Consider the following 25,729-nt stretch of genomic DNA (forward strand, 5'->3'; position numbering starts at 1 on the left):
CTGGCTATTAGCTTCAGTGTTTACAGCACTCAGCTTCATTGTTTTTAGTCATCCATTTAAGGATCTTCAGCTATCAGCTCTAGCATTTTCAGCGGCCAAATTCAGTTTACAGCATTCTCAATAGCATTATTGCATGTAATGTTATACATGTAGCTCATAATTATGTTAAAAAGTTTTGGTTTTAAAGTTTTAAAAATGTAGTTTTAGTGTTCAATAAATGTTTATCCTGTTCGGTCCGTGACCTAAGGGGTGTTTTGGATTTTGGCCCCTTGTCTGATTGAGTTTGACACCTCTGTCTGAAGATGATCAGAGTGGGACGTTAAAAGGTAACATAACAAGACAGTTGAAGGCTGACTTCACTGTCAGTCCAGAGAAATGCAGAAAAGGGGGTGGAGCTAATGGAGGCTACACTCTTCGATAATGGGAATTGATGCCAGTTTCACCCACTGCAACAGTATATTGTGATGTGTATATAGGGATAATAATAAATGTCTATGGGTTCACCTCAGAACTTTCTGTGGAGGTTGAAGATTTTTCTCTGTAAGTAATACCCGACGGCGGAGCTGTAATATGAGTGTCACAAAACAAGCAACAATTCCAGCAACGGGATACAAATTCTGACCGGGGATGCATTTCTTGGCACAACACCCGGCACAGCTGAGGGTTTGCAGGACCAAAGGCACCCGTTTCTGAGTAATAAAATGTTGCTAGCATCAGAAAGGCTAACGTATTAAGCTAACGATGATTGGACAAAGTGCCAATTGCACTCAAACACTGTTGCCTTACTTCCAAGTCCACTGGAAAGTTGTTCAAGCCAGTAGGCTTTTGACAACTGAAGACAAAACACCTACGAGCCATGCTAAAGCTAACATGATAATGACTGTTGCAGAATCAAAGATGGGCGGGGCTTTTATACAGGAGCTGCAGACCATGATGACATGAAACTTCTGGGATTACACTAGTTAACCAATCACAAAACTCAACTGTAATACCTTCTTTCAACCTGTAGGGGACAGCACACAGATGGTTTGAGACTATAATATTTTAAAAAGTGGCAACAGAAAGCACTTTTTAAGCCAAAAAAAGTTTCTTTACTTTTTGGTTACCCTTTAAATGAGGCGGTGCTTGCAGCACATGGTGTGAGGACGGACCGTCATGGAGATGTTTGTCCTGCAGCCTCTTCAAGCACGATGTGAGCAGTAACGCCCGGGCCATGCTGAAGCTGATGAACAGCGCAGACATGACCAAACACTCCCTCTCCTCTCTGGGATCCGCCAACTGCTTCGTGGATTCCCTGCACGACGGCATCGACTTTGAGTGCAACGTCTCCCGGTGAGCGTGCTTCCTGATTCCACGTGTTCCACCTTCAGAGTCAACTTCTTTAAGCTTTGATCCAGATCTCCTCTGTGGAGTATTAAAGCTTTGTTGAGCTGTTGTTGTCACGTTTTGTTCATCATCAAACGTTAAAGTAACTCAAACACGTCTGGATGTGGTTCGTTCACAGAGCTCGCTTTGAGCTGCTCTGCTCCTCCCTCTTCAACAAAAGCATCCAGCCAATCAGGACTGTGCTGGAAGAGGCGGGGCTATCCACCTCAGACATCAACAAGGTAGGTCATGTGACATCCAATGTGTTAACTCTGGAACAGCTGTAGAAATTTTTGTTTACCTACTACAACTTTTTCTAGATGTAACTTGTAGAAGTGTTTTATTTTGAAAGTGCCCTCCTCCTTCCTGCTGCAGGTGGCTCTCTGTGGCGGCTCGGCCAGGATCCCTCGGCTGCAGCAGCTGATCCAGGAGATGTTTCCTGAGGTGGAGCTGCTGAGCTCGGCGCCTCCTGATGAGGTCATTGCCGTGGGAGCGGCTCTAGAAGCGGGCTTGCTGGTGGGCAGAGATGGCCTGGCACCGGAGGAGGAGTCCGTCGCCGTGGATGTTTCTGCTGCGGACATTTTACTAAAGGTGAATGAAAGTGAACTGAAGCATGTTCTTCAGATGAACCTGCTGGTGAAGCCCAAAGCTTTGGTGGACGTACAGGAGATCATGTTGGAGTCCATGATCGAGGGCAGCTTTAGGATTATTTCACAAGGAAGTGCAGCAGAAAAACCACATATAACGGTTCGTACTTGGAACCGAACTTCAGTGCCCAGCTCTAGTTTCAGGTCGTTACAGTCTAGTGTGAACACTGTATCCTAAAAGTGCCTTTGAAAACTGTGTGTTCATGCTCAGTGTAAATGTAGCTCTTTGGCCAGTTTTTCAGTCTGATGAACAGTCAGACCCTAAAGCAAACTGGATCCGTTTAGACCTGAACATCTCCTGGTTTGGTTGCAGGAGGTGGACGATGCTGGAGCGGAGACATTCACGCTTCTCCTTCCATCGGGAACTCCCCTTCCCGCCCGCAGACACCACAGCCTGCCTGCAGACGGACAGCTGTCCTCCCTCTGCCTGGAGATCTACCAGAGGTTCTCCTCGGAGCGGCCAGACCTGCTGTCCAAGGTACGGAGCCGGAATCGAACCGCTGGCACCACACCCTCACTGTTTGATGTTTTCACCCGTCAAATGATAAAGATTAGCTTCAGATTTCTCAAACATTTGTGGGACTGGAAACATGGAATCCTCCATCAGCAGAGTGTGCGGCTCTAACAGGGTTGAGGGTTTGGTTCTGTCAGCAGACGCTCTGGTTCTGCTGCATGTGTCTTCCTGCTAGACGAAGAGGCGGTCCTGTCCTCCGGTTTATGCTCAGGATTACATCCATTCATGGACATTTGTTTAAAGCTGATTTGGGAAAAGAAACGCGAGACATGAAGCTTTTAATTCCTGTTGAAGCGTTTTTCAAAATAAATCTACGGTGGCCGACATGGCTCACGCAAATGCAAAAGCCACAACTCAATGGCAAAAGCCGACAACACGATGACAAAACCGATAATATGACGACAAAAGCCAATAAAACAATGACAAAACCCCAAGCACAATAACACAAACCGGCAACACGATGACAAAAACCAAAGGCAAACGCAACAACAAAAGCAGACAAGACAACACAACAAGCCAACAATACTTCAACAAAAGCCGAAAAACACGACAACAAAAGCAGATAATACGACGACAAAAGACACAACACCCAGAGGCAAAAGTGCAATGACACAAGCCGACAACACAACAAAAGCCAAATCTAGTGAAAAAAGTCGAAGTACGACGACAAAAGCCACAACAAGATAACAAAGACCAGCAACACCGCTTAAGTCAGAGCACGGCGACAAAAACGGACAACACAACGACACAACCAAAGCATCACGACAAAAATCAAAGCAAGACAACACAAGCCGAAGCCGACGACGATTGGCGACTTTTTCTCTCCCGACCTCGAGCAAACGGAGCTTTCGAGGCTGCAGTACTTCAGCTCCATGGCTATGATGTTTTAATTTCAAATCCAGACAACAGTAAAAGAACACAATAGTTAAATGAAAAACAAAAACATCACCCCAGTTTTATTTTTATTCTTCCCCTCTCGGGTTAATGTTCAAACTTTCAAGCAGCATCAATAGCTTAAAACTGAATGAAAAAAGGTCTGTTATTCATTTGCGTTGTGAATCATGTACGTTGTGTTGTTGCTTTTGTCGTAGTTTTGTGGCTCTTGCATTTATGTGAGTGGTGTCGGCCTCCATTCCAAACTAACATGTAGCATCAATTATAAACTATCCTGTGATTGTAAGACCAAGGATCTCACTTTATCATCAGAGTACAGCTGAGCTTATAGAAGCAGCTTCCATTCTCTCTCCTTAGAGTCAGAGCATTTCAAGTAGAATTTTTCAATCAGTAATACGACTAATCACGACGTCTGTGTGATAGATTGTGATGAAAGCTGTAATAGTCACAGTAATCGGATCTCTGTGTCAGATGATCCTCAGAGAGCTGCAGCCCGTGCAGGACAACCGCTGCATTGACGCCGTGGTGACCATGAAGAGGTGAGAACCCCTCCGTCCGTGCACGCCGCGCCCCTACGTCTGTCGTTGACCTCCATGTTCTCCGTGTCTCAGGGACGGCTCTCTCCATGTCTCCTGTGTGGACCGGAGCAGCGGAAGGTCGGAGGCCGTCACCATCGCTGCTGCGGCTGTATGACGGCGCAGTGACGTTTTGATACTCAATAAACAGCATGAAGAGAAGGTTCCTGCACTCGCTCATTTCAGTCAGTCGTTTAAATAACGATGTTGAAGGTATAATTCATGGTTGGTCAAATATTTTTAATCAGTTATAAGGTTTAAATGGGTTAAAAATAAAAGTACAATTTACATTTTTATTATGGCTGGGAATAGATTAAAACAATTAACTAATTAATCACAAACCTGGAAAAAATTAATCACGATTATTCGCTATGATTCTTTTATTTTTTGTTTTTTCTTTTGCCGACCACTTATTTATTATCTGTGAATAATCACAATATGAAATCACACATGAAACTTATTATAGCTGTCAATCAATTACAAAAAAAAATCTGATTAATCGCACTTCTGTGTTGGGATTTATCACGATTTACCAGGTAAAATGTATTTGTACAATATGGCACTAAATCAGATGAATCAAATAGTCCGCTTTTTGGAAAAAGTGATCTAAACCAAAAAAATAGCAAGAAAAAACTACTAAAAACTGATTGAGTATTCATGTATTTTGCAATTGACCATGTTATAAGCACGAACAGAACGGTCAATGTTTTAACGCACGCCATAAAAGCCATTTATTTGCGTTAATTCATATAAACACGTTTATTTTATTTTTTTGATCAATCGCATGCGTTTACCCCTAATTTTTATATAATCATCATCATCATATTAGCCATTTTCAAAATTAATATCTCAAACATTTAGAATAAATACATACTTTAACAAATAATCAAATGTATGTGTTGTGATTACATATTCATATTTCATTACTGGAGCAACCGTCCACATTCAATCAGTAGATGCTTACATCATGCAGACAGGGGGCGCCACAGCCCACAAAACGCAAACTTCCCTCCTTTATTATCAGCTCATTTAATACTACAGCAAAGAAAAGAAAATGTAACCATTTGAATCTGATTTATTAGAATTCGCATTTTCTAAAACAAAGTTTGCTAAAGAAGTGTCCTCGGTAGAAGGATGTTTACTGACTTGTCTAGTCTTTATTTCTGGGACGACCACACCCCTCCATCAAATCTGTTTCATTTCGCTCGTGGTAAACAAACTTTTCAAGTTGAGGCAGATTCCAGCGGCAAAGGAGTCTGATGACGTCCCCGCCTCGCCTGCTTGAACATGCCGACATCTGTCAGGGACGATGGTTTCTGCGGGCATCGGGGCGTTGCTTTGATTTTTACAGAAAGAAAAACTTTCTAAGACATCAAAACACTCACGAATTACTACAAATAGATTTAGACCACAAAAACTATCAATGTTTTCAACTGACATGACCAGTCAAAACTAATCAGAACTCTCCAATGTTTACTAATACGTATTTAGTGTGATGTTTCACTCTGAAATAAAAGAATCCTACATGAATAACTGGAGTTACAGTGGAGTTAAAAGAGTGCAGGTCGTCCCCTCATGGTGGATAACGGGGCATAAATTATGTATTTACCCCTACAACACACAAGAGTTCTGGTCCTTTTGCTACTTATTTAATGCCACATATTCAGTTTAACTTTATTTACAATTATACAACACAGTTTTCTCAATAAAATCAGTTAAAAAAGGTGAACAAGAGGGCTTCCTTGCCCTTAGACCAGGGGTGTCAAACTCAATCGCACAAGGGGACAAAAACACAAAAACCAAACCCTAAATTATCCAAAACATGTATCTGAAATATTAGCTAAACTCCAAAACAGCCTAAAAACAAACAAACAAAGCCTATATTAGCTAAAACAGCTAGCATATCTAAAATATTGGATAAACTCCAAAACGGCCTCAAACAGTAAATCCCAAAATAGTCAAAAAAGCTAGCAGAATGCCAATTTTTCAAACTTTAAAATCGTAATTTTTTTTAATTTAATTATAAATTAAAAAAGGCGGGAATGTTGTTCCAAAATACATCAACTTAAACATTAAATAACTTTCAGTATTTTACTCTCAATAAAATATATATTTTGTCAAAATTATACAAGTTAAAAATCTGGTGCTGCACTTCTCCTTGCCTGACACAGCCACTGTCGAAGTTAGGAAGGTGGGGGGTTATCTGTTAGTGGCTTTTTCCAAACTTAAAGGATGAAAAAACAGCAAAACAAACCGTCAGGGACAGCGTTAAGGTCAGAAAAGGAAGGAAGAGGAGGAAAAAGTGGACTCTAAGCAGAGGTTTGTCTGTTGTATTTATATTAGAGCTGTCAGGCGATTAACATTTTTAATCGCGATTAATCGCATTTCCAGAGTTAACTCGCAATTAATCGCAAATTTACATGTGGCCTTTTTTTAAGGAAAAAAATGTGTGGTTTGTGGAATTTAGTAGTTCTACATTAATTGTGAAAACAAGAATGACAAAATTAATAGTTTTCATCAGAAATACTTTATTTTGTAACATTGTATTGAGATAAACTTTCTTAACAATAAAAGGCTGTAACATAAAATACCTAACAAAAGCCCAAGTGCAAGTGAAGGGCATTTTAAATTCAAAACTTCAATCAACGTTCAGTAAAATAAAATAAAAAACATTAAAAATAAAATTTCCATTACACTTTCATGTTCATTTTTTGTCAGGACCAAATCTTTTCCTCCTCTGAACTACAGTAATAAATGAAATAGAGATTTATCATTTCCAATTAACTTTTGTTTTTTAAAACATTAAAGACTGAGAAAAGCAGGATACTCTGTGGATAGTTTGACAGTCTGTTACTGCCGCCGCGTTCTCTGGCTGCAGCTCGATGCAGCGACGTGTCCAGCGGAGCTCACGGATGAATATGCCGGCAGACAGACCGCTATGCTGAGGTTGGATCACGCTTAAACCTCCAGAACATTTAAAACATCCCCCGGTGCGCTTGCTGTTTGGAATGTCGGGGGTCCGCAGCTCTCGCGGAGCCGGACCCGAGCCGGTACCACCAGACGTGGTACTGGACGCGAACCGGAGCCGGGTTAGGGTGCAGGAGCTCTCCAGGTCCTAGCGCCGGCCGGTTTTAGCTCAGAGGTTGGAGACCCGCCCGTGATCTAGTGAGAGCAGCCGGTGAGTTAAAGGGCGGGACGCCCGCGAGCGCGGTATGAAAAGGCACGTATGAGAAAGTCCGCGATTAATGCGTCAAAAAGATTGTCGGCGTCAAGCACATGTCAGATTAATGCGTTTTTATCGCGACAAATCTGACAGCCCTAATTTATATTCAATTGCTTGGAAATTCACCACATTTTGGTAGAAATATACTCTTGTTTTTGCTCGGAAAAGAAGACTGGCAATCTGTTTTTTTTTTCTTTCTTTTCTCTGTTTTTAAACCCATAACAACAGAAATCTTTAAACCTTAAACACTGGAGATGCCTGTCAAAAGCACCCCCATGCCAAGACACTCAGATTAACTGTTGGTGTGATAGTTAGTGTGTTCATCTTCCATTGGGAAGGGGGTTCATGTCCCAGCCAGAGCAAAGTGTTATGTTTAAAAACATAATTAAGTGATTATTATTTACTTCTTGTGAATTAAAATATAATAAATACTTATCACGTTTCACCTAGGGTACCATGTAGTCCGAGTCGGCCCGGGAACGCCATCCCTATGTCACTATCAAATCTAGGACCCTAATTGGTTGACTGAGTCTGCATTCTATGGTTACGTATGAAAAGCCCAATAGAAACTTGTCTAACTTGTGAACACGGAAGTATGCAACACTCATTCACACGTGTTTACATAGACATCATTGGAAGTGGTCGCTTCAACGAGCATTGCAGAGCGCCGTGTGAACGTAGCTGAAGAAGCTTCTGTCCTCTATTCACTGCTTGTATTAACGCCCCGTTTGAACTGGTTACCTGTTAAAACACCTGTCCACATCCTTGAAGAGTCAGACAGCAACTTCTCCACCATGACCAAAGAGCTGTCAAAGGACACCAGGGCAGGGTACCTGAACAAGACTAGCATAAACCAATCTACAATAAATGGACAGATTGGAGAGAAGATCAATCAAAGCAATTGTTGGAAAACTCCAGAAAAACAAGATCATACATGATCTCCTTCCACCTCAAAACACCTCAATGGGATTCAAACTCATGTTTTTATACTTTTGATTCCAAGTTTTGACGTAACAATTGAACTACTATGAAATACAAGATTCTTCAGAAAGTTCATTCTAAATTTCCCACTGAAGTCCACAATTTATTTATGTTTTCCCTTTTCTGTCCAGTTCATCCCAAACACCACAGTGGAGGGTTGCAGTCAGCAAAACAGAACAAAACATGGATTTTTGAAACTGTTCAAGTATACCGTTCCACAACACAGATTTCTGAAGTTCCCTGCATGTGAACCATTAGTAGTAAAGTTTTAAAGCCACTGACAGGTTGTCCAAGATTGACTCATTTTTGTCAAAATGACACTTGATATAGAGAACAATGCTCTAAAAGGTCATTTTCTTATGAATATTTTAAACTTGTATTATTTGTTATGTTGACAGTTTTGTAAGATTATAAAGACGGTGGAATATTTGTAGCATTAAAACTAACTATTTTAGCTCAAATGTATCTATCCATCTTCTCCTGTTCATCACCTCTGCTGCCAGCACTGCCGAAGCAAAGATATCCAGACTTCCTTTTTCACAGCCTCCTCCTCCAGCTGTCCAGAGACGCACCCAGACCACCCGAAGGTCTCTATTGGGTCCTGGATCTTCCCCAGCCTGGTGGTACATGCCCATCATACCTTCCTGAAGCTATCCAGGAAAATCTCAACTGGCTTCTCCTATTGTGGAGGAGTACTGTACTGTCCCTCTGGATGGCCAAGCTTCTCACCCCACCATAAAGACCACTCTGATCATCTTTTGATCTATTCTTAAAGCTTTCCCAGTGGTCTTTTAGCTATAATCATGCTGTTTTTGCCAAAAACAAAACTCTTGTTTTTATCTAGGACATAGTTTATGTAGAGCAACAGGAATTCATTAGAGCCATGGTGACGGCGTTGGCCTGATTTTGCGAGAGCCAAAAGTACGGAATTTTCTATGGGTGACATCAACAGTGAATGAATATATTATCTCTGTGTGGTCTGCCCAGCGTACATTCTACAAATAAGCTCTTCTTCATTTTTTTCTTCTGCTCCTGATTTACAAAGATTTGAATAAAGAAATACAAAAAAAAAGCTATTTTGAGCTTAAGTTTTTCTTAATTTATGTCCTCCATTATTTAAAAAAATGACACAAAAATGTTAAATAACACCAATAACATAATTTTCATCGAGGTGGAATTTTACAGTGCATTCCAAGTTATTTTGCAAATTGTATTTAAATGTAAAAAAAAATCAATTATCTGTTTTGCAATGAACTCATGGATGGTTTTGTACTCTGGGGCTCTTTGGATCACAGACAATCTCAAACACCTGTGATCATAAGTGGACAGGATTTCATGTCTGCCACAGACACCGGTGAAGATAAAAATCTTTGAAATAAACTCCCAATGTCAACATCCCTAGGACAGGACAAGGGTTAGACAGACCAACATTATAGAGTAGATAGTTGAATACCTTGGACGAGGAATGAAAACCTTGCATATTTCACAAATACTTGATTGTGATCATCTCACAATTAAGAAATTAGAGTGTGATTTAGACCAGTGGTCCCCAACCTTTTTTGTGGCTGGGGACCGGTCAACCTGTGAAGATTTTACCACAGCCGGAGTTGAGAGTGGTAAAAAACTTAAAAATGTATCCCATCCATTTGCAAAGAAAGGTTCCACGTGCAATTTTTCTTGTGTTACATGCCAACACCACTCAAGCTAATCGAGAGAATCCGGTCGATTTTCAAAATAAAAGATTTTCATCTCATTAAAAAAAAAAAAAAAGACGTGTATAATGTATTAGTCTTTTCCTGGTAGCAAGGGATCCACGGACCAGCAACAGTCCGTGGCCCGGTGGTTGGGGACCACTGAGCACACATGGGTTGGTGCAGACAAAGGCACGGGGTCGTCGGGTTGCTGGAACTGTTGATTGAAGGTAAAGTGTACTCTGGATAGCATGCCAGTTCAAAGGTCATGGTTAAAAATTAGCATCTCTCCTTCACTTTTACAACAAATTTCCTCTTCTTTACCTTCCAGATGATCCTGTCTGTGCTTTTGTTTTTTCATCTTCTGAACAGTCTTAAGGTTATGGCTGCCAAGCAGGTGTAAACGTCACCAAAGCCAAGACCTGAAGACACTTGTCTGTTTGAAGAGAACGAGAAGTTCTGCATCTGGAAATAGATTGAAGAAACTATTTTTCTAACTTTCAGAGAAGTGGTTAAGACATTCTTCAAACAAAACTTTTTGGTCTGATCCAAAAGAATGTTGGTTTGACCTCCAGGCCACTGAAAACTAGTATCCTGCTTTCCATACTTTGTTGCTCCGGGCGCCTTTTCTTCTACACAACGCCTCAAGTGTGTTTATTGGCATTCAAATGCAAACGAAGAAAATTATGCACATTTTTAGGTTTATAAATCTGTTCTACAAACAAAGGCACAAACAGTCCTGATGTTTCTGTGAGGTCAGGTTTGTTAAGGTGTGGATTCATTACTTAGAAAGCATTATTGATGATCTGAGTCGTGGAGTGTCGTGACACAACCCCAAACCTAATAAAGCAACATGATAGGAAGAGGAGCAAAATCCCTCCTCATCAATGACGGTGGTCAATGTTTGTTCTTACAGTCTGTGTTTGTCTGATAGACATGGCTTAATCAGATGGTCTGAGTTCCTTTTACACCATAAGAAGGGTACTTAGTTTTGGACAAACCCGTAGAACTGAAATGTTTTGAAGCAAACCCTTTGGTAGTGAGCTGAAGTTCAAGTGCAGGCACCAAAGACAGCTGGTGTTTCTTCAAATGTTTTTACCATATTTCAACATCACACATATATACACAAATCTTTAGTAACATGCATTATCAGGGACATTATCCCATCCTAACATCAGACATGAAGTGCTAGCAAAGCAGCATTTCTGGTTTCCAAAGGCTCCTCAGTCATGAATAAGTCGTGCTTGCGTCTGTTCTCGTCCAACCCCTTTGCACTCAGAGCACAGAGGAAAAACTGCCCATCTGTGCTTTTTCTATCCCCACCATTGCATCCTCAGTATTCATATTTCCACGGGTTGAACGCAGTTTCAATCATTGCTTGGCTTTAACATCCGTGTTCGGGAACGATGCGACACTTCAGGATCTTCAGGTAGTTCTGGATCTTGCTGGAATCTCTGCGAAAGCAGTACAGGAGGTCATAGTCTTTCATGAGGCGCCACTCAGCACTGTCAGGAGCCAGCAAGGACTCGGAGGTACCCAGGCCGCCAAGAGAGTTACCCATAATCCCCAACATCTTCATCTGTGACAGAAAGAATGCACAAATTTTTATTTACATTCCCCCCAGGGGGCTGCGCCCCACCATTTGAGAAACACTGCTCTAGTCAGTCAGTCAATATGTGGTTTCTTCAGTCGTCTGTATCTGCTGTATGGTCATTGTTATTTTATTTATTTATTAATGACTGATTTTTTTTTACATTTATTTATTTAGTTAATTCTTTTGTGTTAGAAATAAAGATATTTGAGAACATTAGAATGTTTTATCATCGTTTTCTTGTGGAAATCCTGATGCGGCCCAGCCTCACCCAGACGTTGCCTGCAGCGGACCACGGCTGAATTGAGTTTGAGGCCCCCCCTGATCTAAAACTACATTTTTAGAACTTAAAACTATAACTTTTTAACATAATTATGAACTAGATATATAGCATAACCTGTGATAATACTAGTGCAAATACTGCAAACAGAATTTGTCCGCTGAAGATGCTGTAATTGATAGCTAAAAATGTTGTAGCTGATAGCTGAAAACCTCTAAGTTGATAGCAGAAATACAGAAGCTATTAGCTGAAAATGCTGACGCTGATAGCCAGTTAAAATATTAGCCTACAAGACTTAAAAAAAAAAAAAAACTCATGTTAGCCAAAACAGCTAGCACATGTAATTGAAAAGTAGCTAAATTTCAAAATAGCCTAAAAAAAACGAATAAAAGCCAAAATCAGCCAAAACAGTTAGCATGTAAATATTAGTAATAGGGTTGTACATACCAGTAGGCTACATGACAATTGTGTGTACAACCCTATCAATCAGCCTAACTCCAAAATAACCTAAAAATCTTTTATAATTAGCCTAAATTTGTCAAAACAGCTATAACAGTCTGTGGCTGAAATATTAGCTAAACTCCAAAGTAGCTATAAAAAAATCTAGTAGTCTAATAGTCCAAAAAGCTAGCAGAAGGGCATTTTTTAAAACTTTCAAACAGTAACTTTTTAAAATAATTATGAATAATAAAAATGCAGGAATATTCTTCAAGAATAAATCAACTTAAACCTTAAATAACTTTCAATATTTTACTCTCCATAAAAATATATTTATTTAAAATTATACAAGTTTGAAATGAGCACAAGATAACATCAGGCCATTAATAACAATAAAATAAAATGATCTGGAGGGCCGGACATGATTACCCGGAGGGCCGGAACCGGCCCCCGGGCCTTGACTTTGACATGCTGTAAACCATAACTCACCCGTAAATGAATCATACTCTGGATGTACTCTAAACATTAATTGAACCAGACTGAACTCTTTGCTAAACCATACTCTGAACCAGATGCTGAACTGTACCTTGAACTGTACTTTATTTTTACTCTGAACAAGTATTTGCCAACAGTTCATGACATATTTTGATCTACATATTGAAAAGTATTCTGAACCTTTCTGAGAGATTAATAAGGCTATAAATACAACAGGAATCTAAACAGTACTACAAACTATCATACGGAGATCTCACAACTGTGAAATTAATCTTACTTTGATTTTACTGTTTTACTCTTTGTTCTTCTCACTCTTAAGTTCTCCAACTTGTGTCTTCTTTTCACATTTATCCAGTAATGATCAATATCTCCATGGTGCTATGATTCAGCCCAGCTTCAGACATCTATATTGTTTAATAGATCAACAAATTGTTATTTTTTATCCGTCTTCAGTCTTTTGAGTCTTTTGAGGTACTATTGAGGTCCTGCAAGTGTTCATCATAGCCTCTTACCCCAAAAAGTCCTTTAAAAGTATATTGTGAACTGTTCGTGGGATCCTCTGACTTTTAAATTCTCTGTGACCATATCAGGGCCTCTGTAACTGAAATACAGTTTATAGCTGCTTTTTGCTTTGAGGATTAAAATATGGCAAACGAAAAGAAAGAGTACCTTCTCAATGACTTTCTGCACACCTTTGCGTAGCTCGTGCACCATGTCGCTCATCTCTAGAGACTTGTTGGAGCTGAAGTTGCTGAATTCGTGGTTGTGAGCCAAGCTCTGGTGAAAATGCCAAAGAGGATCTCTCCAGGCCACCAGGAGCTTCAGAATCACCTCTGTCAGCTCCTCTCTCTGCAGGGACAACAGGAAGGAGGATCACAGGTTATCCTTTCATTTTCAGTTTGTCTTTGCGGATAAAAACGTTGCACGCACTGATGCAAGGCTGGAGGAGAAAGACTTCAAAAAGGAAGTAAATAAAAAAGAACTGCATCTAAGAAAGTTTGATTGCACACATCTTCTACACACTACAGAAAAGAAAAACACTCAAATGAGGGGTTGCATGTCAAAAAAAGAACGCAAACTATTAGAGCGTGCTTCAATTGTAAATATGACGCAAATAATAGGGAAGTAACTTTTGAAAAGGTTAATTTACCGCCATCCTCTGAGCATTCTCTTTGCCATTTGGGGTGAGGATGGTTGAGGTGTGACAGTTGCGGCTGACCCGGCCGATCTGATTCTTGCTGGGGAGGAAGTAAAGCTCCTGACAGGACAGACATGAATGAAATGTCAGAGGTAAAATGTCAGATGTGACCAGAGTCCAGAAGTATGATGAATGAAGACACCGGTCTGCTGTCTGGGGGTTTCACCTAATCTCATCTGACCCAGAGAGTAGGAGAAAGAGATGCTGTAAGCTCCACACGTTAGGAGAAAAAGCATCCACAGCATGAACCTGAAAGAACTATGGAAAACTTGAAATATGTTGCAGGGAGGATCTGATGCTTATTCACATATAATCAGAAGACTAGTGAGATCAACAGCTTTTCCTACTTTTTTTTTATCCAAGTCACAGCTCATTTTAGAGAACAGAGGTTCCGACAGGAAACCTGATGTGTACTAAATGTTACAGCGGCTTTGTAGCACCAAAAAAAAAAAAAAAAAAAAAACTACAAGCAGAAAGAAGAAACAAATTGACAATATTTTAAAGTCCCCCGTGACGATTTTTTTTATTTAAAAAAAAGTCCCCAGTAGTGTTTTAAATATGATTATGAAGTTTTAACCAAAATCCCACAACCTAAATGTCTCAAAAAGACAATTGTCATTTTGATCTGAAGCCTCTGTTTCTAAAATCTCCTCTGAGGGGGCGTGGCTTTTGGAGCTGAGCTGAGTAGCTCCGCCCCTGATCCCCTCCTGTCTGACTATGATCGCTCAGTGTCTCACAACCATAAATCTAAGTATAAAAACATCCATCAATATGGGTAATGTCCAGCCGTATGGTTCTGATCCAGATGTCAGCTGGACGAGGAAGTGAAGATCTTCATGGACAGAACTTCCTCCAAAATCCTGATTCTTTCTCCTTCCAGTTCACCAAAGACTCTTTTAGCTAATTCTCCAATGTTTATTGACTGTGATCAATACATTCAATCATTGGTTTCTCAGAGCTCTTGATAAAATAATCAAAGCTAACATCAAAATGCTCTTTCATTGATTTACAATCCTTTCCAACTGCAGTCATATGAGCCGCCGTTCACATTTCCGTGGTCACATCAAGAAGCTCCGTGGAGTCTGGTGGAGATTTTCCAGCGTTCTCTCATTCATGTAAAGAGTCTCTCTTTTATATTAAATACATTCTAATTTACTAGATGGAAAAAAAACCTGGGTTCAATTTTTCAGTTTTAATATGTAAAACATTTTTAGTCAGAGTTTTAAAAATATTTTAAAATGATCAGATGAAATTCTAAAACACCAGGTGAGACTCGAATGCTGGGTTCACAACAAATGTGATTTGTGGGTCAAAGTCGTGTTGGCCATCCCTTTTTTGGCACGCAGCAAATTTGTTGTTTGCCGCCTGTCCAAAAATTTGTTCCTGAGTTTGATGACACGGCCGCGTGTGGAAGTGTCAGGAGTCAGAGCTCTGCCTCCCCCTCTGGTCACTGGCAGGAGCCATCTCCAGAGCACTGACTGCACTACATCTCCCAGCAACCCCAGCGCACAGTTCTTGGATGCTGCTCAGCTAACTCCAATCTGGCTTCTTAAGCAGCACACAGAGTCTCACCAAGTGCGAAGTATTGTTTGTGCCGCCCTGCCTGCATCACTGAGCGTTTCTATCTGACCTGATCTTTTGCTTTATCTCTGATTGCCTGCTGCCTGCCCTGACCCTCGCCTGATATCTGACAACTCTGCTCTCTTCTTGGATGATCCCATGCTCGTGATTGACCTCTGCCTGTCTGAACCTGATTTAGCTTCGTGTACTTTTAGCTGTGTGTAGTTCCTGTCTAAACTAATAAACCTGCTGCATGTAGAACCAGCTGTCTGCCTGTTTGGGACAGGAAGGACCTACTAGCTAATGTTTTGGTGCCCTGTCCTGGGCGTATCCCGCCTTCGCCCAGCAGTAGCTAGGACGGGCTCTGGCAACCCCGTAGCCTCCACGCGGGTTGAGAAAACGGATGGAAGTTCAGGACAAATGACGCTCACAATAGATTAGTACTCTACCTGCTGATCAAGCCACTGAAAATGTCACATGCCCAAAGCTGAGTGGTAGAAGTGGTGCCTCGACCTCACCAAAATTTAGATATTTGAATTCGCACCACTGAAATTGCGCTCTTGCCAGACCACTACAACATACCACCACGCCATAACCGTCGCCTAAATTCTGCTCCTACCATACCATCACGCCATACCCGTCCCTCAAATCGCTCTCCTGCCAGACCGCCGCGCCATACCTGTCACTGAAATATGACTCCTGCCAGACCACTGCGTCGTACTTGTCGCTTAAGTTGCACCAGAGGACCTCAGATCGCGTCTTTACCATTGACCCAACATTGAAACTGGCTCCCTCTGAAGCGAGAATTGCCTTCGGTGTGAAAGCAGCTTAAATCTACGTTCACACCTCCTCAACCAACCACCTCCAATCAAAAATTGATGTAAATTCACGTTAATACGTGTTCTGGGCTTCTGCGTTCAAAACTCTCAAGTAGCTGCACAAATTTTGAAGACGTTTTTGAGCTTTACGTGGAAAACGTGTTCCCATTGAAAGTGCTTTACAAGTTAAACCAGGTCAATCTTTGACGGATTGTCAAATCTCTCTTATTTGGTAGTGACGTATGGGTAGTGTCCCTTTGAATTCACGGAAGCGCCAACCACTTGAAGCAGAAATTAATACTTTCAGTTTGTGCCAGGATTCTAAGTGACACCAAGTCTTTCATTTATCGGAATAGAGCCGTGAAAGGAAATGCCTGGAGCAAGACTTGTACCACTTTGACATTTCGCACCAAGCCGCTCCCAGTTTTAGGTGCTGGTCATGTGCTAGTAATCAGTAGAAAAAGCTTGACCAATGTGAACACCAGGGGCTAAATGCAAGCTCAAGAAACCTGCATTTAGTGCGTTCTTGAACGCGTGTCACATGCCCGATGTGACCTCAGAGTTTCTGCCTGCCAGATTCAGCTTTCCTGAACAAACCAATAAGAAATATTCTAAACAGTCAGGGATTTGACGGGATTAAATGTAATCAAGGTCCATTGTTATACCAGAAGAATGTTGGCATCAGCAGATATTGGTGTGAAATGATCATTATTATCCAATATGAGCATTTATGTTAATTAGTCTGGCAGATGTGGGTCTGCATCAGAACCAGAACCAACTGAACTATGTCGGTTGAATGGAAGAGCTGGAAGTCTCAGAGACAGAGACGGACACACAACATGATGAGGTGAATGAACTCTAACAGAAGAAACTTGGTTTTACATCTTCAATCACAAAGCTTTAAAATAGAAACTGTTTGGAGGCACGAAGGGACTCACAAACTCGGAGTGGAGGTCGTTGGAGATGCCGTGCATCCTGGCGGAGTGTTGGATGACCCGATCAAACAGGTTGGCCAGAGAAAGGACGTGGCAGCCGGCCTGGCCGTTGGTGCACGTGGGGGCAGCAGCCGCAACCTTCAGCCTGCTGTACAACACCAGACAGACCAGCAGTAGCCACACACTGCACACTGCCAACATCATCAACGCAGACAAGAACAGAAACAAAAAAACATCAGACTGTTAGCCCTTCATCACTACTCTGACCTCCTGTTTCTTTTTGGAAGCTGAAAGGATGGATAAACAAAAAATCAAACTGCAGAACAGAGGAGAAAGCTAAGACAAATGGTCAAAAAATTGGGAAATAAAACAGATGCTCTTTGTTTGGATCCTGTCTAATACCTGCCTGGTCTCATGCGTCCCGACATCCTCAACGCTGCTGACAACAGATGTTCTGTCTGAAAACCACAGAAGCTTCACGAGTCCTTCACAGGCAACTCCTATCCTTAAATATCAAAGAATGTGGAGGGAGGGAGGGGAGGGGAGAACCTTACGATGATCGGAGCGGTCATTCACGTGGAAGGCCGGAACTGGAATTTTTTTCTGAATGTGAATGATGCAGCTGTGGATGCAGAGCAGCCCCTTCCATCATAGGTCACAGGGCCACAGGGCCATGCTGCGACGCTCCGGCTCGACATATATTTAACTGCTGAAAGTTCATTCAGGATGAAAGGAGGATCTAGAAAACCTGTGTGCTCTTTGACAAAAACCCCAAATTCTCTGTTCTGCCTGGAAACAGGATAATTAATTACATTTTGCTGTTTGAACTCCTTATTCAGGTTTACAATTTATTATTTCATTTTAATTTTTTATTTTATTTTAGTTATTTTAAATATTTCTAAAAACCATGTCAAACCAATTTAGTACTTATTAACTAGTTTTAGAACATTCAAAGGATTGGTAGGTTTTGCAGGATTTGGCGTTTCTTCAAATTCTGTTTAATGTCATTTTTTCTGCTTCCAATGAGTCTAGATGTCAATCCGTTTAACAATACGTTACTTTAAGGACCCACTCCAATGAATGTTTTTGTAGCCTTTTTCATATGATGGGGGACATAAATAACCAAAATTAAGCTTGAAATTTGTTTTTTATTATTTCTTTATTCAAATTGTTGTGAACAGGAGCAGACAAAAAAATACTATTTGTGATGTAAAAAATACACTGGCAAACCCACTAGATCCCTGTTCTAAGCTCTCAGCAATTAGGAGGGGAAGAGGGGTGGGGTTGCTCCGGGCCAACAGTCCCGCCCACAACTTATAGATGAATTTGTGTTAAACGCTGGCATAACGTCACAGAAAAGAACACTTTTTTAAAAAATGGGGCTAAAAATTAGATAATCACAGTTAAAAGACCACTGGAAACACTTTTTAAATAGATCAACAGACAATCGAAGTGGGACTTTAAAAGTCATAAGCACAAATGAATAATATTCTCTCATATGTTTCCATATTAACTACATAAGCAATTTTTCCAGGAATCATATTCTTTTATAGATACGTGTTTGATGATTTTATTGAATGAGAAAAACAAATAAATTGTAAATTAATAAGAAAAAAAATGATCAGAAAAAAAACATCAGAAGCACTAAAACTTTATAAAGTCTTGTAAAGTTTAGATGTATGTCCCCCCTGAGAGGAGAGCCAGGACAGATCATGACTCAGCATTCAGTTACTTTGATCTCACAAGGCTTGAACACAGTGAAATCAGCAGATGTGTTGAAGTAAACACGAAAGAAAGTGTTATGGTTGTGAGACGGGTATTGGTAAAGTGATGCCACAGAAGAAGCTTTAACCTTTAGAAGAATGAACTTCAGATTCCAGGAGACATACCTCAGCAGTGAACAAACGGGCCGGACAGGTTTTTGCTCATATTTTCAGCTGAGCTGATGTGAACCAAGAAAACAGCAGAAAAACCTTTGTTGTTTTTATTATGCTATCATTTCTGGTTTGGGAAAATTCATCTGTGGGTGATCGGTGACATAGTTTACAACCCAGAATAATCAGATAACTGGGAGTAATCTGACTTTTTCAAATGGACTTTGGAAACAGAATAACCCTTTTTACAAGCTAAAACTGTTAACTGATTGATTTTGTGAATTACATTTGGGGAGACAAAAATGACAACATTTTCAAACTCTCTGGTTTCCGCTGAAAGTCTTAATTTTTTCATTAATTGACCCATAATCTGGAGCCCCTATATTTAGATTACTGTGGTTGTGCTTACTGATGTTGAAGGGATTTTGAGAGGTTCTGTCAAAGGTTGGCTGTTATTGTTCATACGCCAACACAGCTAAGATGTAGCGGTGTCAGACTGTGTTTGTTTTACTTGTTAGTAACAAGTAAAACAAACACAGTCTGACACCACACACACACACACACACACACACATATATATATATTAGTATAAATATATTTTAGATTGTTCCATCTGTTCTGTCAGTTTCTCTATGCCTTGGCTGCGCTGCAGTCAGACTGTTTTTTCTCAAGTTTCTAACCAATCAGATTTTAGCCCTCACTTGTTGCTAGGTTAATGAAAGTCGTCCTTGCGCTCATAAAGTCAGTGCTTCCGTCTTCACTTCAGGTTTTGCTGCATTTTTTCTTTAAAAAAAACACTGCTGTTTAAACCATATCCATATATGGATTCAACCAATCAGAATTTGAGTTAGAGTCACTGTAACTTCATGAGGACAGAAGATGACATAATCACCTCTGATTGAATGGTCAAAGGAACTGAGTAAAATAGAGCCTGTCTGTAAAACTGTTGCAAATCTGTCAAATCTCTTTATATATATATAGATATACATTCATACATATATGTAAGAAATTTATTTTACAAGGGAGTCCTGGCCAAGTTAATTTTATATATATATATATATATATATATATATATATATATATATATATATATATATATATATACATAAAACGGAGATACAGAATTCCCCCCGAGGGTCTGAAGACCTCTGCGAATACGATGAATCCGCAAATACAGAGAATCCCCAGTCCCCGTCTTACCCCCCATCCCCCACGACCGAAGAATGTCTGTTACCTATCCATAATGCTCAAAAACATTTCTGATCATGCTTTGTAAAACATTTATTAAAGAACATTGGAGTATTGTTCAACATAGGTTCTTTTTTTAATCCAGAACAATAGATTGCAAACTTTTCAAACTTTTCATGAGGACTATCGCTCTGTTTCTGTGCCTAAAACAAGTGCGTGCTTCATTCTTCCTTAAATAAGTGCGAGACTTGCTCTCTATCCAGAATTTACTGGTTTCATCCATCATAAACACCTGCTCTGGATGATAATTATCCTGCGTGGTTATCAGGAAATTTTCAAGCCGCTTCTGCGTCCGCTGATGCCATTTCTCCATGCAGGCTCGCTGTAAGTGTGTGCGTGACGGTCGGGCTGGCTTGCACTTCAACTGCGCTCCACCCCCTGGGAATTCCCGCAGGACCTTTGGAAGCAAACGTTTCATACAAGAGTCTTGAGTTGTCTGAGTTTTTGTGACAGACTGGAGGAGTCACGTGACTGAAAAAAATATACATGAAACCGCAAATAAAGAAACGCAAATAAGCGGGGGAACACCATATCAATGAATATTGAGTCATAAAATTGATTGGAAAATACACATACAATGACATACACTTGAAAATAATTCAGTTATTACTCTGTATCATAAATAGACATTTTAGCTCCTTTGCATTGAGTTCATGACACAATGAAACCATCAAATATTACATACAAACGTAGAGGTGCTCTCTATACCACTGCACTCCTGCAAGCAGGATACCTTTAAATAAAAGTTCCTGATTTTATAATATTACATAGGTCCCGCTGACTGTTCTAAAGGTTGTTCCTCAGCATTTGTCAGTCCAAAAGCATTTTTCTCCGAAAAGCATGACTCATAGTTTCAGCAGGAACCTTTATGACGCAGCACAACGTCCTTCATTTCCATGAAGTTGTGCTTTGACCTGAGCAGACGTCACACTCCTTACGTAGCTTGATGAAGGTCGGCTTTTGTAAATGCAGAGCCTGAATCTTTTCTCCTGTCTCCTCTGGTCCTATTCATGGCGTTAAACAATGAGGTCAAAGCCAAAGAACAGGATAAGAAGACGGGAGGGATTTTGTTTTTAAGAACCAGTCTGTACACGGATTCTGGTGACACTTTTCCAGCTCAGCTGTGGTTAGTGAGTCTACATCCATTTATATGAACATAGGCACAGCAAAATCAGTAGTGTTAATTTAACTCCCATAGAGTCAATTTTAACACTTTGAAAGTGTTTATATAATTCTCACCAGCCCGGTGTTAAAATTACACTATAGAAAGTGTAACTTTTTTAACTCTATAGTAGTGTTACATAACTGACAATCTCAGTGTTGTTTTTGACACCATGACAGTGTTTTTTTAACACTAAATTGTGTCAATGATGTACTCTTTATGTGAGTTAAATTTCACTCATTAATTTATTTGTAAATAAAAATATAATTTGTTGTTAGTCATGTTCATTCATGTATGAACAAACTGTGATTTCCTATCACATTTAATATTATTCACTATACAATTCCAGGAGGAACGTCATCTACATGCCATGCTTTGCACAACCCCAAAGACATTTTGAATAGTAGACATAAATTATGCAGATATACATATTGATTCTTTAGATTCAGCAATAACCATATTTTTTTTTCTTGACATACTTATAACTGCCAAACAGCATGGACCTCACTTGTGCTCACAGCTCCCTCACTTATGGTGACCGATTTCCCACTTCCCATGAGTCTTAGGAGCTGAAGGCAGGGCTAGCTCCCAGATTGCCACAATACAAATAACAATCTGCAGTTGAAGTGAGCCTTTTTGTGATCATACAGAAGACATGTAGAAGCAGCTACATGTTCATCTTTTCCCTTCTTGTCCACAGCTGGGTTGAAGGTTCAGCGGTTTGAGAAAAAGTGTCAAAATATGTTATGATATGAAAGAAATAATTTAACATTTAGCAGGCTTTTTTAAGCTCTTTTTTGAAACAACTCTGTCAGCCGGTGTTACTGGAAACAGTATTGGAAGCTCCGCCTCCAATACTGCTTTAACTCAGGGGGTGTTAAAAACAGCACCAACATCAACACTTATCAACTCAAAATACTTAACACTGGAAAAATCAACACAGATTAACACTATAGATTTTGCTGTGTAGGGAGCTTTTATTATACTGACGTAGCTGGTTGACACTGGGATGTCATCTGGGTCTTTTACATGATTTTTCTAACCTTTCTACAGTTCGTAACTGTAACTACAGTTGTGATGAAAGTTACTTAAAAAGCTGACTCTTTGAAACTTTATTATTGTGATCAGGAACTTACTTAGCTAACAGAAAGACTTTAAAAAGACCATGACCGCTAGTATTTAGGAATATTATTTCAGAAACTTTGACGGATTTATAATAACTCCACAAAACACTAATGGGATACTACATTAAAATAATTGTGATATTTCTAGATTCTTTCCAATCAAGTTTTCCATGATTAATAACTGAAGAGTGGATTAAATAAAAAACTTTTTGTCCATTACATTTCTTAATCAATTCAATAGCGTGTCTGTTTAATTATAGGTTAGCAAGACAGTATGAAGACATGAGTGACTTTATAGTCTTTGTTCTTTAATCTGTTTGGTGAATTTGATCATTTTTCAGACTAGGATGCAGCAGAAGAGAAAGAGAGAGAATCTAAGGAGGAAATGAGACACGAGGAGGTGACACCAGAGGAACTGGACTATTCAGAGTTGGTTTTCGTGTTATGACGGGACGAAAACAAGTGGTAAGATGTGAACTTTGTCTCTGCTGTGACGCTTTCATTAACTTATCACGATCTGTGAGGTAGTTGCAGCCAATGTAGTAGTTGACATAACAACGGATTACACCATGTACCAAATAGTCAGTATTTTATAAAAATGACTAACTACTAAAAAAATAAAAATATTAAAGCTCTGAAAAGTGATTTCATATTTACTTTTTTTATAACCTGGACAAAACTGCACTTAGGTTACATTATTGGGGTAACGTGACGTAACACAGGGGTACCCATGGTGCAGAGGTAGAGCGGAAGATTTCCGACAAGAAAAGGCACGTAACGAACAGCCAGAAAATCACCAAGATCTCCTGGAGGGAAGAATGCATGACATGGATCAACAGGCACGGATGAATAATGTGATTCTCACGGGACTTCAACTACAACCCCGGGCGCGGCCTGGTGCTACCAACGTTAGCATGGGAAGCTAACGGAGCTGTGATGGATGCTAACAAGACCGTGGAGAATCAAGTTGGATTATTTCTTGCATCTAAAGGGATCCCCTTGGACCTAAATACTGTTGAGGTCTGTCATCCGCTTCCTCGGAGAAAGAATACGGATAAACCGGCGATCCTGATCAGGTTTGTGAATCGAAAGCACAAGATAGCTCTCATAAAACAACGCAAACACCTGAAGGGTTCAACTATCTTTATTAATGATCATCTCTCCAAATATAATGCTGATCTGGCTAAGCACTCGAGAATCCTACGCAGAAGGAAACAGATCCATTCAACATGGATCCAGAACTCCAGAATCTTTGTCAAACCACTCGGACCACCGAACCAGACTAAGCCTCTGGAAATAAAATCCATGAAAGACTTTGAAAACTGTGTGGATTACGCACGTTTGAACCTTTAATTCAAGCAAAATGTGAAATGTGAACTCAAGAAACCGCTGGATGTGAACTCTGACCCAAATCTGAGTTGCAGAACTTGAAGACAATTTCCTTGAAATGAGATCTTCACAGTCTCTCAGTCATAAGAACGAAGAACGATTATGTGGCCTTAAACTTGTTCCTAACTGTGATGTAGCATTAATTCTGCTCAAATTTTTCTTTTCAAATTATTACTATTTGTATTATTATAATCTTTCTTTGATAAATACATTCTGCACAAATCATTTTTAATGAGAATATTGTGAAATACATTTTTTGCATTAAAAAGTTAAGATGATTTTTACTTATAAGAATTATAATAATTATTTGATGAATACAATCTGCACAAATTGTCTTTTAATGAGAATATGTAGATTATTGTTACTGATTAATATAAATTATTTGCCTGTGGATGTTTTGAAATTTGATTACATCAATGATATTAATGATTCTTCATAACCTGAATTTATTATTGCAGAGTTTAAATATTTGATGTTAAGTCCTAAACCGGATATTGATCATTCGTGTAGAGAAAATGGTCGAGTCGGGGTGGGATTATATAATTTCGCTTCCTCCCACTCCCTTTCAAGCGATCTACTAGTGATTCAATGTGAGGTTATTTTTTTTCATGTATTATTCCTGATTGCTTGAAATAAACCATTTCATTCATTCATACATTCAAGATCGCAAGCTCATTTCCCACTGTGCCCGCTCATGTGTCCAAGTGTCATTGGGCAAGACGCTGAACCCCACATTACTCCTGGTGGTTATGGGTTTGTACCAGACATATATTATAACTGGACGAAGCGGGGTGGGACGTCACCCGAAGAAAATGCCTTGCCTCCGGCTCTCACGAAATGAGGCCAAATCGGTTCCCATTTTTCCTTAATATGGTGGCACCATCTTGAGCCAGATGACAGTGATTGGTCCAAGTCAGTCGGAGTCACGTTTTTAGGGCAACTACTGTCACCAATCATGAGAGAGCTTGTTCGAAGTCCACAGCTCTTCCACTGAAAAGAGCTCGGGAGTCTGTGCCAATCAAAGGTTCATGGTGGGGCCAGGAGGCACCACATGCTTTAAGAGAGGCATCTGAATGGTCAGTTTATCACTTGAATACCTTGCAATAAAGAAAAATATAATGAAAAAAATGTTAAGTAAAATGTATCAGAGCAAGAATTGCTATTCTGACAAACAGAATAACTGGGTAATAATCGTCAATTTCTCAATACACGTCTTTGGGATTTTGGCTTCTTGGAGCCAGCAGGTACTTCCTGTTTCAACATGGGGGTGAGGAGTCAGTGATTATACGGTCTACGGTTGGTGCCAGTGTTCAGCAGCGGAGCCGCCATCAGTGTGTGAATGGCACTTTGACTGTACTGTACTTTGGCCTTCTATGAAGGTGATAAAGTGCTATATCAGTATAAACCATTTACCATTTAAATATTCCTAACCAATGGAGCTGAGAGAATATTTTCAATCCCTGTTAGAAGGCAAAAATATATTACCAAAACTACAGCCTAAAACAATATACCGTGTCAACAAAACCAGAAGTCAAAAGGCGACAGAAGAACCCTGAATATTTTCTCTCACCACCAGCTTCTTATGGAAACGGGTAATTGCACTATAAACCATAACTGGCCTTAAACTTTAAAAAACAGAAACAAAACTGAAGAATTTCAGATTCTCATTATGCCAGACTGAACATTAGGGACTATCTGAGGATGCTGCAGCTATTGATCAGCCTATG

The 25,729-nt window shown here is 40.0% G+C and overlaps 2 protein-coding genes across 4 annotated transcripts in view; one reads left to right on the forward strand and one right to left on the reverse strand.

Annotated features, from left to right (window-relative positions):
* hspa14 (heat shock protein 14) overlaps positions 1 to 4,157 on the forward strand; it is a 17,522-nt gene extending 13,365 nt beyond the window's left edge. For all 3 annotated transcript variants that reach the window (XM_024262955.2, XM_024262957.2, XM_024262956.2), the window contains 6 exons: positions 1,177 to 1,332; positions 1,505 to 1,607; positions 1,741 to 1,956; positions 2,326 to 2,490; positions 3,892 to 3,959; positions 4,032 to 4,157. In XM_024262955.2, the coding sequence (XP_024118723.1) occupies positions 1,177 to 1,332; positions 1,505 to 1,607; positions 1,741 to 1,956; positions 2,326 to 2,490; positions 3,892 to 3,959; positions 4,032 to 4,113 (790 nt within the window). In that variant the 3' untranslated portion in view covers positions 4,114 to 4,157. The remainder of the gene's footprint in view (positions 1 to 1,176; positions 1,333 to 1,504; positions 1,608 to 1,740; positions 1,957 to 2,325; positions 2,491 to 3,891; positions 3,960 to 4,031) is intronic.
* A 6,884-nt stretch (positions 4,158 to 11,041) lies between these two features.
* prl2 (prolactin 2) lies at positions 11,042 to 17,409 on the reverse strand. The gene is made up of 4 exons (XM_024262964.2): positions 17,209 to 17,409; positions 13,845 to 13,952; positions 13,364 to 13,543; positions 11,042 to 11,469 (listed from the first exon to the last, which is right to left on the reverse strand). The coding sequence occupies exons 1-4, from the start codon at positions 17,407 to 17,409 to the stop codon at positions 11,275 to 11,277; spliced, it is 684 nt and encodes a 227-aa protein (XP_024118732.1). The 3' UTR covers positions 11,042 to 11,274.
* Positions 17,410 to 25,729: the final 8,320 nt, after the last annotated feature.

This window comes from Oryzias melastigma, unplaced genomic scaffold, assembly GCF_002922805.2.
Source record: "Oryzias melastigma strain HK-1 unplaced genomic scaffold, ASM292280v2 sc00293, whole genome shotgun sequence".
Taxonomy (NCBI): Eukaryota; Metazoa; Chordata; class Actinopteri; order Beloniformes; family Adrianichthyidae; genus Oryzias; species Oryzias melastigma.

Excerpts from the sequence above, each read along its gene's own strand:
- prl2 (XM_024262964.2), bottom strand. The coding sequence starts at position 17,409 with ATGATGTTGGCAGTGTGCAGTGTGTGGCTACTGCTGGTCTGTCTGGTG. Across the intron at positions 13,953-17,208 it reads ACGACCTCCACTCCGAGTTT|GAGCTTTACTTCCTCCCCAG; the intron begins GTGAGTCCCTTC and ends CTGTCCTGTCAG. Across the intron at positions 13,544-13,844 it reads AGAATGCTCAGAGGATGGCG|AGAGAGGAGCTGACAGAGGT; the intron begins GTAAATTAACCT and ends TTGTCCCTGCAG.